Below are 18301 nucleotides of genomic sequence, written 5' to 3' on the forward strand. Positions count from 1 at the left end.
ACATAAAATGCAACTTCATCGTGAAACCATGATGTTTGAGATTTGGTAAAATAAATAAAAACTCTTTGACTAAGACGCTGGCAAATTTACATTAGGTACATTCAGATATGAAACAATTGTGTAGATGATATTTACTCGTATGAGAAATGTTTTATTTTAAATGTTTTTTTTTTAATGAGAGAGTTTTATTACTGTTGTCAGTGCTGAACTGGTGTCCTCCTGCGGAGACGATATCATTATAACGATGTGGAGGAACTATTTTTGTTCGTAGGATTATCACTTTCACAGGTCAATGTTCAAGCGTTTTTCAAACAACACCACGATAATGATTCAGAATGTATGGTTTTTTTAAAAAAAAGTAGCAATACGACACAAGCTATCGTCTATTTTCTCAACTGTAATAATTTAGAGTTCCGTTATCTTTAACGCTTTTTCGATTACACCATACATGTTTACAGCAGCCCAGTAAACATTGTACTGAAAAGTAGTGGAGTTAAGAAAAGAAGATCGCTTGAGTATAGAGAATTTAATTTCTAAATACTCGGTTTTACATTTAAAAATTATGTGAATCTGCCACATTACCTATGACGAATTATATGCATAGAGAGCGGGAATTCTTTGCAGTTGGAAACAAAAAGTAATATCATCGCTATATTGATGACACAAGTTAAGTGAGCATTGATGGATCATGTTAACTTCTAAAAAAAGAGGGCCGCTTTATTCTTTTAGTTAAGGGCAAGAAACCGTCGCTAACATTTCTATATAGATATATTATAATACGATTGATGTCGATCGAAGAATTTAACGTTTGGAAAGTTCCCAACTAAACAGATGCATGTCAGAACGTGATATTCTAAAGTTAGCCGACGTGTGATGCCTAAAGAAGTTTCAGGTTCTAGTTCACGTAATAAAATAAATACAAGCAACGGCCATTCAATCCGCACGTGATAAAATCAGCGGGAAATTTTGCAAAACAGGCTAAAAGAGCGAGTACGTCTCTTCGCTGAGAAACGCCGGTGTAAAAACACATGTACATCGTAACGGAGAGCTGATAAATGAAAGTGAAATTAGAATGGGCGTCCGCTGATGCTGATGAAACCGAGTACAACAACTTTTTTCCTGTAACATAGGTTTAGTGTGTTCGTAGGCACGTATGTTGTATGTACGTAAGAATAGCTCAAATATATTATCAACTCGTCGTGATTCTGGCCGTCTCGAGTTCAAATATTTTCGAACGCTCCGCCGCTGCAACTGGAAAAATCGGATTGTTAAAAATAGGTAATAATTTTTCCAGTCGTGATCCACACTCCGAATTCGGATAAACGACCGGCTGCGGGTTGTTCTTCTGCCACATTTAATGCGGTACAGCTCAATGATTTTTCCGAATGTCACAGAAGGTGCCCTTGGACGACCTCCAATCCGACGACTCTCATTGAACGGATCTCGGAACCACGCCTTCTAACCGTTACCGACTTTCCGTTGGAAGTTGCACATTCACTGGTCGATGTTTCGTCATCTGCTCGCAGCCCCCTTCCAATGAATGAAGCGTTAACCAGAAACGGGCAGAGACGTCTATAGCGATTCTCTTACCCCTGGGAATTTCAAGTAAAATACAATTTCAGATACTATTGAAATCCTCGAAAAAGATTTTCTCAAGTAAGTTTAGTGCTCAATCCCGTTGGTCTCTTTCTCTTTCTTTAATTAGACCCTGTTAACGCTTCGCATCACCTTCGCCTTCCTCTCGTTGGGTTTTCCTACTTTTCACTAATTTTTAAAAGCATACCTAACAAATATGAGACATTCCGAGGACAGCAATCAATGGTATCACCGAACAATCAAACACCGAATATCATCGTGATATGAAATGGCTTTTCAACGGCTTTCCGCCAAAGTGCATTACAAAGTGCATTCCACATGAGACATAAATATTCGTTATTCAAGACTTTTTGTCAATTTTACAAAATTTGACATATGATAGCTTTGTCCCTAAAGTGATAATCAATGCAAATAAATCTAAATTATACCTATCGCACTTTTTTTAGAAGAATTGAAAATTCAATTCAACGAATTATTGGGAAATATTCGTACCAGAGTCCGAAGCAATATCGCCGCATATCACTTTAAAGAAACAAGTTGTTTGACCATTAAAAAAACAGCATATCTCTAAAGATAATTGTATTAAAAATAAATTACGCGCTATATCGTCACCTCTGGAAAGGGGCGACTCAGACTATAAGCACCTCACTGTCGATCGTAGCGCGTATCACGAGTTAAAGAGAGAAATAGAGAGCCACTGCCGCTACGTTCTCTGCGCCGACGCCGATGTGTACTCCGGAGTTTTCTGTCGGCCAGTCGCACTGTTACCCTCCACGCACACAGCGGTTCGTCACTCTACTTTCCGCAGCTTCCTTCACAGCACTTGATCCGAATCCAAGCCACAAACAAGTAAGTAGGTGTTACACAGTGATATTCCTGCACGCAAAAATGATCGATAGACATTACCGGTCGAGTTGCTAGGGCTGCAAGGATAATTTTGGGAAAAAATTGCGTAAGCATAAATCGGGTGTATGCAGTGAAAGACGGGATCGTTCGATATAGTGATAAATTGTAGAGGAAAAAGCGATCGAATTGTGCTAGAGTCAGAGGTGAAACTCGCAGGGGACCTTCCTAGCCGCGCAACGACCTTGACTGACTTCTAAGTGTCATACGAATCGGCGGGATGGGAACGGTGAAATTGCATTGCGTTACATTGACCCTCGCGATTACTAATCGCATTAGATTTCAGTGAATTTTCATCGTTAAGAGATTTGCTTTTACGTGCATGTTCATTTTTTCAAAAATTCGTCATACCAAGGCTTGAAGGATGTTTTTTCATTTCAATCTTTGACTTGAATTAATTGTAAGTTCAATTTTCGGTCGTAGCTTCCATCCCGAATCCGTTTATGCAACTCGGTAACGAAAATCATTTTTAAAGGAAGTTGGTGACAGAGAAGTTACATAATGTATGGTATACCTATGTCTATCGATCTTAACGTGTAAAACTTGCGCTCTTTGTAATGCATCCATTCATTTTACATTCATTCTGCAATAAAACCATCGCCCGTGTTTCAATGTCACCGATGCAACTATTGATATGTTCGCAAATCGCTGTGCGAAAAAAATCGACAAAATTTCTTCGATAGCAAAATTACATAGATGCTAATCATGTTGAAATGTTTCTATTTTACTCTTTTTTAAAAAGCCAATGTTACGATGATTATTGTACGTATTAAAATTATGCCACGTTGAAGATAATTTCTCTAATTGTGCTAACAATGAGTCTGACAGTTCGACACCCCGCTTGATACTTGCGTCATATATTGTTGTAATCACAAGCCATAAAATTCATCAGAGTTTTACGTTATTAATTGATGCGGTTGCATCATGATAAAGATCACAGATCGCATCCGTCTGTTTTTTTCCCAATTCTTGTTATTCAATATTGCATAAAGCGATGCTGCGTACAGTGAAAATTCTTTGCTACATAACCTCAAAATTTCCGTTCATAACCTAGTACTCAACGCTACTCGAATCCGACGTACGATTGGTAACTTTGTAACATGTATTATCCGTCACGCGTCAAATAAATGTCGAACAAGATAAGTGAGATCAACTCCCATATCAAGTACCTTAGCAAAGTCCAAAGCTAGAGAAATAATGCTTAACAAGAATGACCTTGGGACATCTGTCATTGACACGCTAAGCTCACGTCCAACGAAAGCTATAATAACGGCGCAAGTCCACGTATGGACGTGTGAAAGTCTGTTCGAAACACACCGGCAAGAAGCAGGTACTCGATGTGACCCGAATTTATCCGAGTCGCAAACGACAAGTTCGGTCCCTACTGTACCGACGGTGCTCGTAAATATCGCACCCTGTTCATCCCCTCTTTGGATTCCAAAAGAAATAGCGAATACTTATGCACCCGTTGATTACGGGCGTTTTTAAACGGATCAAAATGCGGTGGCTAAATCGTTGACCATCCTTCGAGAACAGATCAAGAATATGACCGAGCGATAGAGCGGTTTGACCCTTTGAATGCCATTGGTCAAAGTTCACGCAAGCGCATTCACCGGCTGCGCAGAACTGTGTGAATTCGGCACCGTATTGACCGTCAAAAATTCTGGGTCCGTGCCATGTTGAGAAACGTGACGCAACTCCGATTATCACACCTCAGCGTATCAGGGGCTTTCGAAAGGAAATCCGAATGATATGTAATGCTTGTAAGCATAGCAATCGTACCGTAAGAGGAAAATATACAGGAGGAAAAAGTTTAGTGGTCATAAATAGTTGAAGGTATCCATGCGCGCGGTCTACTGAGACAGATAAAAAGTATTTGTGATTTACGGCATAAGTTTCTGATAAAAAAAATGTCTCGCTTTTTAAGGTGCGTTACATATACTTATAACAGCCCGGCTTTATCACCACTTTGTTATACGACCGCGAAGCTTTTTTTTTTGTCTCGGTTTTTCCGTTCGCCTGGACGTTCAGAATCGTCCTTACGTAGATAAACATTATAGACAGATACGGAGGTCCAAGGTAAAAACTAATTAAATAACTCCCACGCTTCAAACCGTGCGGGGGGATCTTTTTTCAAGGCTATAAAAGCCACTGCGGGGGATCATCCAGTTTGCCCAGGGCTTCCGGCCTTCCGAATCAATTCGCTTCTCAAAGAGTGAAAAGCGGGAACGAAACTTAATTACGGCGTATACCTGATACTTAATTAGTTTTGACAGAAAATTAAGTTTCCTTCCTAAGGTACCTACATTTGTTCTTACGATTAGCTCACGCCATGAACTATATTATCATTATCATTATCTTCTAGGGCATTCGGGATTCGTTGTTAGGGAGGCGTATAAACACACTCGATACACTCGAATGCCGACTGTTCATCGGTAAATACAATTGTCTGAAAGAGGTAATTAGATAAAACGTGTATCTCCTGTAACAGCGTTTTGTTGAAATGTAGCTTCACCGATTCTAAGCAATTTAGCTACTCCTGTTCGGTTCGCAGCTGTGTATCGATTGGAAACAGGGAGTAGCAAACACGGATTCCCTGTTCTCCGTATCTTGTCCCGAATAAATTTATTCCATGCTATATGTATAGGTATGAAGGAAACGCGGTGAATATATTATAGTATACGTTCGGCGAATTTTGTCGCTACGTAAAAAATCTCGGGTGCTAAATTTAGAAACGGGAGACTGGAGCGAAGAAGGTACTAAAAATTATTCGAGACAGACGACGCGGCTCGGGGTTCGATCACAGGTTCGCCAAATTTCCTCTCGCGCGAAATTCGTCCAGCTCTCGTTATTACTCCGATAATTAAGCTGTAAAGCTCTCGCTTCCAGCGAGTCGTAACGACGAAAGTTCCGTGCAACGTGTGTGTAAACAATGTAGACCAGTATTCTCCTACATACATACAGCACGCTTCAAGTATAGTTCGAATAGTTTGCCCTGTACTACGCTACCAAATTATTAATTTAAATTAATTCCGCGTTGCCGTCGCGGCACCGTCGCCCGTTTCCTCTCACTATAGTTCAAGCTTTTAACTCCTGTTCTGTAACATTGAAAACAGATTCCGACGGTCTAATAAAGACGTTGGAAGACACACGCGCTCCTTGTTTTTCAAACGAGTTGAACTCGGTTTATTACGAAACTTTCTACATATACGCATTATAAACGTTATCGAAATGCGTCTTTCCATTTACGTTTACACATAAAATACACCAACACGAGTCGTGAGAGAGATAAGAGTTGACTTCTTGAAAACACGAATATAAATCGAGACTTACCGCGGTAATAAATAGAGCTTTATTCTGGTATTTCAGAACTTGCGTTGATCAGCGCGATCTGAGATAATTTCCCAAATGCGGTAATCGCAATGCAATAGGGCTTATAATAAGTATATCTGTACAATTATCACGCGAAGACTTTGATCAGATCGAAGGATTGCGTCTCGAGATGCAACGCTCGCATATACCTACGTAATAACTACGAATTGTGCAATCACTGCGACGCAACAGCACTGAATATATCCCTCGAGCCGTGCACTAATACATACCTATGCATACTCGTGTGCACTCAAAACTCAACTATTGTAAGAAAAGCTTGAGTCACTGCGACACTAAAAGCAGGGCACAGGGTAAAGCCGAGCAGCTGTTTCTGCAACGTGGGAAGTGTACGTTATACGGTACCTATAAAATTTCAATTGAATTGTTCAAAGTTGGAGGGTAGATTTACCCTGCATTATACGTATATACGTATGTACGAGAAACCAGGAAAGCCGATATAATTATCGAGGTGTATAGAATTATAGAACCGAGTAGTCAAAGAGAAACATGGAGATTGCTGATTGCATATTCTCGTGAGTCGCTGATCACGTCTCAGGTGCTATCTTCCTGATTGGTCAATCAGAAATTATCCAATTTGTAATTAATATAGTACTTGAAACACTCGTTAACAAAAAAAATGTTCTTTAAAAAACTTGTTTTGCGTATTTTCCTAAGAATTTGACCTATCCATATTTGAATATAGATCCACTAATTAAATAGTCCGGTATACAAATGAAATGTATGCAACAAAGAGCTCTGAATACCGATTAAAATTCATTCTGCGCCCTCAACCAGATATCACTTATTCAAAAAATATACCATTTATTCCCGTATATTCTTGAAAAGCAAAGTATATCGATATATAAACCAGTCTAATTTTGTCTCTGATAATCACTAACGTCAATCGATTGCTAGACTTGTGAATGAAGATGAGGATGTCACGCAATTATCGTGATTAGATTTTCACACACATGTAGATATATATTCCCTCTCTAGAATCAATTTAAAATAATCAGTACGATAGGTAATGATTCACGTTAATCGTTTGATATGACAAATCGAGTTGATATTTGAAACAAGTTGATTCTGAAAAATAATTTCGAGTCATAACTACAATAATATCCAAAAATCTATAATCCCCGAATCGTCAAAAATCGTTTCAACTTTCCTCACGCGCGGCATGAGTAATCCCCGAAATAAGAACCGTAGGTCGAAGGTTCGCCCCCGCTTATGGAGAAAGGGAAACGGCAAAAACGGCGTTAAGGGGGGCGCGGGATCGCCTGGAATTCCGTCTGTTCCAGGAACCTGTGGTCTAGTAGAATTTACACGGTCTAGACCAGCGGGAGGCGTGACTTGAGTTAGAGTCCCCGAGGGTGGCCGGCGGGTTATTTTCCTGGGGGTCGTAGGACGTCTGCGCGTACTGCATTGCGGCGACCCTCCCTCCCCTCTGGAAAATCTACGCCGGTTGCCACGGCACTGCACCAGTCCAGAGGGTGCGCTCCTCGAGGAAGCGACCAGTTTCTGGAGCAGCAGGGAAAAAAGGCTTAAAAATGTAGCCGAAACGCGCCTCGGGTTCTGCTCGAAGCAGCGAGCAGCGCCTCTCGCCATTGTCCGTTGTTGTCACTTCGAATTTCGTCACGATGTATTATCGATGTATTTAAATGTATCGTTGTATTCGTTTTATCGTGTGTAATGAATATTCCCAAGTGTCTGATCGTATAATTGTTGCATCAATTGCTATCACGCCTTTGGTAAAATAACTTGAAATGGGATGAATTATATTATACGTATATTCGTAATATACTTGAGACCGTGATGTATTTGTTATACATGTACATCTGCACCATCATTTTTCCCGAGGAGTTTACGCGGTTGTAAATTTTTCATCGAATTCCAAAGTTTTTGAACGAGAAAAAGGTAATTACCTTCTATTGCACGTCTTTTTTCACTCACGTTCTTCGTTGTCGGTAACACGCTCGCGTTTCTGTGTTCTAAAAACCGTTGAAATAATCGAACCAGCTTCGAAGATACGACCGAAGCCCTTTGAAATCCAGTTTCATCAGCTGATCGACATAATTCCAATCAAATTCACGTAAGTCTGTCTCCGTAACTCGTCGTTAGGATAATCATAAAATCAGTTGCTGCATAGAGTACGATGAAAGTGAAAAGTCTAATTCTTAAAACATCCTCGCATGTACCCTGATCTCATAATTTATCTGCATAATGCAAAACAAAGAACCAACAGATTTTCAAAATTTGATTTCTTATTTAAAGACATATTCTCAATTCCATTTTATCGTAACTTCATTTTTTCACTCAAACCCCCGTGCGCTACCATAGAATTGACTTTCCGGCCATCGGATGCAGTGCTAATTCACCCAACAAATGGAAAACCCGAGTGAATACACGTGCATTGTATTCTCATTTGGCGACAATTACGCGTCAACCGCGAAAGCAATCGTCGCTGCATCGGCTTCGATATACGATCTAATTGAACCGTTTTTACGACGGTGATTGAACGTTCGTCCGATTTGTTTTATACTAAAAATTGTGCAGTATATCGATATATCCAGAACATTGCCAATCGGCAAATGCGAAAAATCCTTTGATTTCAAATCCATCACACGTCTAACAATAAGTATTATCAAACTGTAAAATCCCTTCGAGCTTATCAATCCTCTTTTTTTATTTCAACAACGACGATGCGTACACGTATAAATTGCGTGTCTTTGATATCGATCTGCAGTTGGTGTATTTGTGTACACAAAACAACAGAGTCGAGTCTTGACAGGAAATAAATAAAATTTCTTTATACATAAATGTAATTTGTGAAAAGTGACAAATAATTTCTACACCTTATTGTAATTCGTGCAGATGTAACCTGCTGCCTTTCCTCAAATTACAGAATGGTTGCTGAAAAATACGCCAGCGCTGAGCCCGAGCTCAAGCAGGAGCTCAAGGGGATCGCCGAGAAAATTGTTTCAATCGGCAAGGGTATCTTGGCCGCGGATGAGTCGACCGCCACCATCGGCAAGCGTCTTCAGGACATCAACGTTGAAAACAACGAAGCAAATCGCAAGGCTTACCGTCAGCTGCTTTTCACGACCGATAAGGTACGTGCCAAAAATCAGAATTTAAACACAGGTGTAAAAAATCAATTTAATTGCGTATTATCGATGTAAGGAAAATGGTATTGCAAAATGAATACTGCAGCGATTAATACTCAATTCTCAAATAATTTACTCGATTTGCAATAAACAATCCACCCTTATTGTCTGATTTAAAGCCAAGTTGACGAGACCTTGCGAATTTGAGGACAATGATTGTGATTTCTTACGGACTTGACGTATTTAGGACGGTACAATATCAGCACGTCGCGCTGACTAGCGTAATACATAATAAACCGGAAATCGAACGAGTCTTTAATTTCTAAGTACCTATGTTCGGATTTAATGATTCGCGTAAAGTCATTTTATACAGTTGTATATCCATTGCACGAGACGTCGGTCGAATTGACCTTTACGAAAGAATCTTACATGGTTCTATTATTATTATTATTATTACTACTCCAGACAATCGGTCACGGTGACGGAATGCCGACTCCACTTGGAACGGACGCAAGGCAGCAATTTAGTCTGCGATAAAGTAGATTGGATTATTCATTTTTATTCATCTTTTTTGAAATATGAGCTCGTAGTCGTGCGCCTTTGAACCCTAATATAAGCCGCAATTTTCTTTTCACGATTATTACCGACTCGACTGAATTTTCGCAAGAGTGCACACCGCCAACTCTCTCGTGTTCACCATGAATCTCCTTTGGATCGATACAATCATGTTAGGAAAGTACACAAATCGAATTAAAAATATGCGCCTCTATAATACTCCTCGTAACGTGTATATACCTATATTATACCTACATAGAGCTACCAAAAACGAGTCTGCTCACTCGGCCCTGTGACTCGAGCTTGCGACGTGACGTCATAAATAAATTCTTCGATCGATTGGGCAGTATCCTGTGGCAATTTAGCGACTGCATGCGGAATGATATAGCGGCAAGTAGGTCAGAGGCTGATTCTATCGAATTTAACGCAGGAGGTGATCAGCCAGCACGTTTCGGGCGTGATTCTCTTCCACGAGACTCTCTACCAGAAGGCCGACGACGGTACCCCGTTCGTAGAGCTTCTTCGTCAGCGCAACATCATCCCCGGCATCAAGGTCGACAAGGGCGTCGTTCCCCTGTTCGGTACCAAGGACGAATGCACCACCCAGGGTCTCGACGACCTCCAGGCACGCTGCATCCAGTACAAAAAGGACGGATGCGACTTCGCCAAGTGGCGCTGCGTCCTCAAGATCACCAAGGACACACCCAGCAAACTCGCCATCCTGGAGAACGCCAACGTCCTCGCACGCTACGCCAGCATCTGCCAGAGCGCCCGCATCGTTCCCATCGTCGAGCCGGAAATCCTTCCCGACGGTGACCACGATCTTGCCCGTTGCCAACAGGTCACTGAGGAGGTACTCGCCGCCGTATACAAGGTCAGTTATTTGGACTGTTGTAAAAGAGAGACACGAGCCGGGCTATTCGAAGGGTATTTCAAACTCGATGCCTTTTACACCGCGATGAAATCTTGTTACCGCAACAAAAATCTGGCGGGGTCTTTTATAGATTGTTGTTAAGTCTCGGTCTTACCCTATCCGATGTTGGATTTCCGAATTTCCATCACAGGCGATCCTATCTGTTTGCACTATTGCATATACGAGACAAACTACCGATTTGAGCAATCTTCCAGCTCGTCAAAACTGTTACTCGACCCTATCCTTAGCAATCTTCTACGTGAATAGTTCGCCTCGCAATCAGTCAGAGTTTGAATCAGATTTTATCGAATCGAGTACACATCCTCCGAACCTACGGTAGCAAAAACTGAGCTCAAAAACACTGAGCTGCAAGATCTCCTGTACCTGGATACGTAGAAGAGCAACTAACAATAAGCGGAATTCCCGGCAAATCCTTATCCTTTTTTTCGTTGAACAGGCCCTCTCCGACCACCACGTTTACCTCGAGGGAACACTTTTGAAACCGAACATGGTCACTCCCGGTCAAAGCTGCCCGAAGAAAGCTTCGCCCCAGGAAATCGCGGCCGCGACTGTAACGGCCCTCCAGCGCACCGTGCCACCAGCAGTCACTGGTGTCACCTTCTTGAGCGGTGGACAGTCGGAGGAGGAGGCTTCGGTTAATCTTGACGCGATCAACAAGTTCCCCGGAAAGAAACCCTGGGCTCTGACCTTCAGCTACGGACGTGCCCTTCAGGCTTCCGTCCTCCGCGCGTGGGCCGGCAAACCGGAACAAATCGCGGCCGGACAACAGGAACTGATCAAGAGAGCCAAGGTACGGAATTGCTTTGCGTCTAGCTTCAATTCAGGTTGCTAATCTGCCACGTTGTACATTCAAACGCAATTACTTTCCCGCTCAGAAAATTCACTTTGCTGATATCACAGTAGCGTATAGAATTTACTTAAAGCTGTGAAAACATTTTTTGTAAATACGCTTGAATGCTATAGAAGCTTTGCAGAAAACGCTTTCTCTCTCTACTCGTTATAATGATGTATATTAGTGAGAAATGCAATTCGCAACTTGTCGAACAATTTCACGTGTTGGTTCGCTGTACTTCTGAACTGAATTTTCACTGCACGGTTTTGAAAATCGTTCACTTAATTAAAACAAACTCGTCCGAAATTCAAATATTTGGCAAAAAAAAAAAAAAAAGGATCTCAGCTCAATTTTGCGATTTTCGATAATTTCCGAACGTCAAAATTTTCTCCCATAAATTGAACGACAAAAAGTAACGAAACTAATATACGTTCGTACGATGAATTTATCAAACATTTGTACGTTCATTTGTATCTTACATAGTATGTTGGATGACCAGCAGCCTTTTTAATCACCCACACGGTGAAAGCAGAAATAGCTTTGTAAATAATCAACAAGCTTGTGTGAAATAATTCGATGTATACAGGTGATTTTTTCTCTTCACATCTTTTTTAATTTTTATTTACTGATTTTTTCTGCTTATCTCAATATTAAAAAAGAAACCCTCCAGACTAATGATCGTAGTAATACGATTGACGACTATATTTTACTAGCATTTACTTAATAGCATGTCGCATGGTTTTATTACTTTTCTGTGTGACTGACACGCTGTATATAGGCGAACGGCGCAGCTTGTCAAGGCAAATACGTTGCGGGCAGTATTTCGAGTAAAGCTGCAGGTTCCTCGCTCTTCGTCAAATCACACGCCTACTAATTTTTGCGACAAGTCCTTCCGTTCCGCACCGTAACTGTATATCACAAGCACGCAAGTAAGTAGCTATGCTAAATTGTATTTAAACAATATTTCAGGATCGATTGCGAAACCCTGCCGCGGAGAATACAAATTTCATCTTTCTTGCATCTTCAACAGTTCGCAACATAAGTTAAACCCGAAAGTCTGTCAAGTTTGGTATTAAAAAAAAAAAAAAAATTCCACTTTCTCAACAATATTTCGCGTTCGATGGAAAATCCAGTTTTCTTTCAAATATTTCACAAATTTTTAAAACATATTTCGAATTGTTGGAAATGCTTATGGATACCCTATATGTGTGGTTTGTAGTTTCAGTTTCACACGCTTTTAGCATTATACATGTAGATTTGATGTAATTGTAGTGAATAGCTTTACTCCGTAGAAGATTATTTCTATATGCCGCAGTTGAAAAATTTGTAATAGATATCAAATATTACAACAATCACGAATCAAAGTTTAATAATAAAATAATTTTCAAACAGGCCAACAGCGACGCAGCTCAAGGAAAATACGCCGGCGGAGTAACTGGAGCAGCGGGTGACGCTGGTCTTTTCGTAGCCAATCATGCGTACTAATTTATAAACGCTATCAAGAACACAGTTGATGAATATTACCTCGCGCAATCATCGCCACGACATCCGCGGAAAAGGAAGTAATTTATTACGTTAAAAATATAGAAGCATCTGCATGAGAACAAACGACGAAATGTAAGAAAAAACGGAAACATCGATGGTTTACAATAACAAGAGAAAAATAAAACAAGTAAATGTACTGAAGGAGAATATAAAGAATAGGAAAAGTTGCGATGTATGTCATGTATGATTATTATAAAGCTTGAATGTCATCTGGTCGTCATGCGCAGCGCTTGATCGCACGTCAATAACTATTCCAAAGTTCTACGCTACCGTTGACGCAGTTATAAAATGATATATACGTATTATATGCACACGATACGATGTGTTAATGAATGTAATAGTTTCGTGTGATAACAGAGACAAAAAAAAAAAAAACCAACAACAAAAACACAGTAACAACTGCAAAATCAATGAGAATTATTTAAATAAATGAAGAAACTGAAGGGATTCGTTGAAACAAATTATGAAGCGTATTTTAATAGCTCCGCTTCAACGAGATATATCTCAATATATTAATTCCCATTAATGCATTACATACAATAGCAATTCATTGATGTGTTAAGTTATTTAAATTTGAAGCAAAACGTATATATTGTCAATGTTGTTACTGTATTCTACGTGTAAAAAAAATAATAATAACAATAATAATAACAATAATACTGAAAACTTATAAATGTTGTTTGTTAGCCGACGAATTATATTATATTACATGATACATTATAATCTAACTATTACGTCACACTACATAAATATTCTGATTATAAGTAATATATAATATTTAAAGTATCTCGCATATATCGATGTTATCTGATATTGTCATTGTAATCTAGGTCACCAAATACACTGTGGAGGGTTTAAAAAAACTGAAAAAAAACACCAAAAAACAACAGAAAAACGCTGTTTAAATTGTCCCGTATACTTTCTTTTCATAACACCTCGCGGCAACCGTTCATGTTCGTTATTTTTATACGTTTTCGTTACACCCATTATACTCGCGTTAATTGATGTCCGCGTAACACGCGACGCTCCCAAACATAAATAATTAATTAGTCCGTACGACGTGTAATTCGTTTGGGTTCCTCCCATTTCGTCGACGTCAGGAGTCTCTGGGAACTCCCGGAGGGAACGGTGAACTTAAAATTTATTCAACATTTTTACGCAGTGCTAATAGTCTGACACTCCATTTTCACAGGTGAATTTTCTTTTTCTCATCTCTCCTCTGCTCCTTCGCATTCGACAACAGTCACAACCTTAATTATTCGACTATTTACGTGTTACGGATATGTACATACATATGCACATTAAAAGGGATTCACATTTTACTTTTTACTCTTTGTATGAATCGTTAAAAAACTAGTACTGAGTATGAATTGTGAAAAAACATTGCATTGAATTATGGAACATAAAGAATGACGGTAGAAATAATAATATTCTAACGGAATACGTGAAATAAAAATCCAGAAAACGCTAACGAACCATTCAGGCAATATAATGGTACATAATAATATTCAGTCAATTAATTCTGATACACGCATTTGCTTGTATCAACGAAAGCTTTTAGTTCACCAAAAATACTGATTGAAGATCATAATAATGATCTAAAAGTGGGAACTGATAGATATTAATACAGCTCGTTCTTCTCATTACATATACTTTTTCGTTATTTGAAAATATGCTTTCGCTAAAGTCATTAAAAACTGTATTCATTTATTAGAAAAACTTTGCGCTATGGATTATTTTCTTTGTTTATATCTTCGTGTTATTGTTAGCAACTATGCTCAAAAAGAAATATTTTCATGCGAAGAAATAGTTTGTTTTTTCCGTTGGAGTATCGTCCATAGTGGAGAAATTTTCAAGCTTTTCGACTTCTGAGATGAAATATTATTTATTTACAAGCAATGAATTTGAACCGTGCAACCCGTAAATCCACATTGCCAGATGCATAGACAAACACAATTTTTAGTACACATCTTTCATTTATATTCCAGATGAAAATATTGCATTAAGAAATTGGGGTCTCATTAGACCCCACGCGCTTACTGGCTATACGAAGCTGATGCGTCTAATAAAGGGGAGCAAACCAAAAAAACCGGTTTCATACCAACACAGTCTCTTTTTCATCTGGCAGTTTATGCCCTTACAATTCTTAAACAGCTGGTACAGTAAAAATTTCGGATTTCTGTCTTGAGTATTTACGGCTCGCCCAGAACAGAATCAACAGTTTGAAATGTTCGAATCCCACTACACCGCATCCTTCCTAGCCTTCTCTCTCTGTCTCTCCATCTCACAATCAGTCTCTCCTTCCATACAATGCAGACTCACACATGCACACGGTATAACACGATGGCAGTAACTGCCGTGAGCAACGGGAATCTGGATTCATGCATGGAGGAAGGTTGCCGGCGGCGATGTGTAGCAAAATTGACGGTGTAGGACGGGCGAATAAATCGAATCGTGTAAACCATGGCCCAAAGTGGATCGTTCTGACAACGATTAACAGCGTGCGTTAGTTACTTCGTCAATCCAGGCGCTCTCCGATGCTCGAGGCAAACCCGAAATGGAAAATCCCGACGTGGTCGAGCATTTCTACGGCGTTTACCTTCTCTACTGCACCAACCCGAAGTACAAGGGCAGAATCTATATCGGTTACACCGTGGATCCGAACCGCCGGATCAAACAGCATAACGCGGGAAAACAGTTCGGCGGAGCTTGGCGGACCAGCAATAAGGGACCATGGTAAACCTAACCTCACTTTTAACGCTTTTACTCATCTCCCATCCGTAGCAACTTTTTCCAGAGATATAGAGCGGTAGACTGATGCAAGCAAAGTTTTTATGTTTGGTTTGAACAGCGAGCGGCAAAGCGAACGCAACGCAATTGAGATTCAACTGAAGAAATGGAGAATCGAAAAAAGCGCTCGATCTTACCAACGGAGAAAAACGAACGTGCGTGTTTGGAGTTAACAGATTTTCAAAACTTCAACATTTTAAACACGTTGGAATTGAACAATTTCTTTAATATAGAAAGCAGACAATTGTATTTGTAGATACGAAGTTATAGCATATAGCGGATTCACATTCTTATTGCAATATTATCGTTATCATCTACGAATTGATAACATGTATTTGAGATAATTAGAATTAGTTGCAAAGAATGCATTGTTGAACACCGTATTTCGAGAAATTTTCAATAAAAATAACAAACATTTTCTACAACTCCCAGACATTTTCCTCTTTTTCAACACAAATCGGCGTGTACCTCGTACGGAGTTGCTGGAATAACTATAAGTATTAGTACAAATAAAAATCGCAGGATATTTCTGCAGCTTTGTAAAAGATTGTTAACTCTGTATAATACAACTCTAATCTTCAACGGTGACAATCTAATATCTTCTAATTTTTATCCAGGACGATGGTGATGATTATCCACGGATTTCCCAACGACATTTCAGCTCTCCGGGTAAGCAAACAACGACGTGCATTGAAAATAGTCCACATTGCCGCTGTAACGTCGCAAGAAACCTTTAAATAAATATGATATTCATGCAGTTCGAGTGGGCTTGGCAGCATCCGGATATCAGTCGACGATTGAAGCACGTCCCGCGTAAAAAGTCAGGCCAGAATAGTTTCGATTACCACTTGATGGTGCTGGGAGAAATGCTGAGAGCCGGACCTTGGTCTCGACTACCGCTGACCGTTCGTTGGCTGGCGCCCCATTTCGCGAAGGATTTCCCAGCCGAGCGATGCCCGCCGATGCACATGCCTTTGGTGTACGGCAAAGTGATCCCGAAGAAGGTGCAGCAAGGCGAGGGCGGAACAAAGAACAGGAATAAAGATGCTATCCCTGAGGACACGGATGCTTCCGGAAGTGCAGGGGGGCTGCTTTGTTCGCTCTGCAAGAACCTGTTGGAGCCAAACGAAAAGCTGACTTGCGTTAACCCGACGTGCACGCTGGTGAGTCACTTGGTTTGTCTGGCGAAGAGGTTCAGGAACGACGGGATGATTTTACCGGTAGAAGGAACGTGTCCTGCCTGCCGGATCAATATTCTATGGGGGGATTTGATCAGGAAGATGAAAGGCTGCTACCAAGACTTGGCCGAGGCGGCAAACGCCGAAAGCGATTCCGATATCAGTGATTTTTGACACGTAATTAGACATAAGTATAATCTTCTCACCCTCGGTGGATTCCTTGCACGTTAAATATTTCGCTTATTATTTATACTTTCGATACGTTCAACGAGCCAAGGACTTTCGTGCGAAGAGAATAGTCGCCAACTAATGATATTTTGAAGAATTGTTAATATCAAAATAATACCCGTGCATTCGTGAGAAAAATTTCATTGTTTCTATTCTGATACAATTTCACACATATTTTCATAAGGAATTTGTATATATTATACTGTAATATAGGTAGAACCGTAGTTTTAATTAATCTTTAGAAAAAATACACAAACTCGTGACTTTACATTGAACAGATCTTTAATCGACTATAAGACATCCTCTCGACTAACTGATTAATCCTAACTTTACTTAAATACCTTCAAGTTTCGAGAGGGTCCCACTCAGGTAAATTCATCATCAGCGAATGATTGTTTCAATATACCTTTTAAATTTTGAATTATCTTTCATGACGGTTTCATGCATTTTTCTGCAAGTCATTCAGACCAAAGTATGAAAGAAAGTGATTTTCAAGAAAACGTGGAGTAAAATCAGGCTTGACATTTCTCTCCAAGTGCCAATATTTTTCGAAAATAGATCTCTGTATCAAATATCGAAAAAATTTTGCCAAACCTTATAAATTTGAAATCAGATACTTATCACGAAGCTTAGCCTCTACATTTGATTTAGTAAATCCGCATAATCAGTAATTTGTAAATATTCTAGCCAGATCATAAAAACATTCACGCAATATTAACTAGAATAAGTGTGAATGATAAATAAAAAATTAAATGCGAGCAAGCTAAATTGATGAATGCAGTTTATTGTAAATAATTATATAAATAAGTTATAGGAATAAATGAATAAATAAATAGATAAATAAATGAATAAATAAATAAATGATACGTATAAATAGTAGCGTTTAAAACTAAATGCCAAACTAACTTGTCGTATTTACAAATTCAGTGCTTGTACACATTTCGACCTGTGTTATCGATTTTGAAATTGAATTTTCCCGAAAAAGGCATTTCGCCCGACGCATCTATGCCTGGCATCCATGTATACGTACATATGACAAAATATTTGTACATTTCATTGACCAATTTTTTGGTTCACCGAACGTTAACCGTTTTTTTTTTCCTCTAACTGTAGTTCTTCATATATGTTCTCGGAAATACTTTCTAACACAAGAATGTCGTCTTTACAATGACAGAACCTTGCCCCCCCCTCAAGTTTCTATACATATTTGCAGAAGTGTAAAGCACACCGCGATCGCGACCCTCGAATCATCTCAAACGGA

At 39.6% G+C, this 18301-nt stretch overlaps 3 protein-coding genes across 17 annotated transcripts in view; 2 read left to right on the forward strand and 1 right to left on the reverse strand.

Annotated features, from left to right (window-relative positions):
- The window catches only part of LOC124301049 (uncharacterized), a 97467-nt gene that overhangs the window by 59538 nt on the left and 19628 nt on the right, over positions 1-18301 (reverse strand). The gene's annotated exons all lie outside the window — the stretch shown is intronic.
- Positions 2291-12993, forward strand: LOC124301055 (fructose-bisphosphate aldolase-like). 5 transcript variants are annotated; one of them, XR_006907389.1, is made up of 6 exons: positions 2291-2445; positions 8777-8984; positions 9964-10407; positions 10904-11257; positions 12078-12228; positions 12692-12993. XR_006907389.1 is itself a non-coding variant. In XM_046755728.1 (5 exons), the coding sequence occupies exons 2-5, from the start codon at positions 8778-8780 to the stop codon at positions 12782-12784; spliced, it is 1098 nt and encodes a 365-aa protein (XP_046611684.1). In that variant the 5' UTR covers positions 2291-2445; position 8777; the 3' UTR covers positions 12785-12993. The 5 variants fall into 5 exon arrangements, 1 of the variants encoding a protein (XP_046611684.1); XR_006907387.1 differs by having other exon boundaries at positions 12078-12224; XR_006907390.1 differs by having other exon boundaries at positions 2307-2449; positions 12078-12224.
- On the forward strand, positions 15011-18030 carry LOC124301061 (structure-specific endonuclease subunit slx1). The gene is made up of 3 exons (XM_046755736.1): positions 15011-15580; positions 16252-16303; positions 16393-18030. Exons 1-3 carry the CDS (start codon positions 15402-15404, stop codon positions 16984-16986), a joined length of 825 nt encoding a protein of 274 aa, XP_046611692.1. The 5' UTR covers positions 15011-15401; the 3' UTR covers positions 16987-18030.

This window comes from Neodiprion virginianus, chromosome 3 (genome assembly GCF_021901495.1).
Source record: "Neodiprion virginianus isolate iyNeoVirg1 chromosome 3, iyNeoVirg1.1, whole genome shotgun sequence".
NCBI lineage: Eukaryota > Metazoa > Arthropoda > Insecta > Hymenoptera > Diprionidae > Neodiprion > Neodiprion virginianus.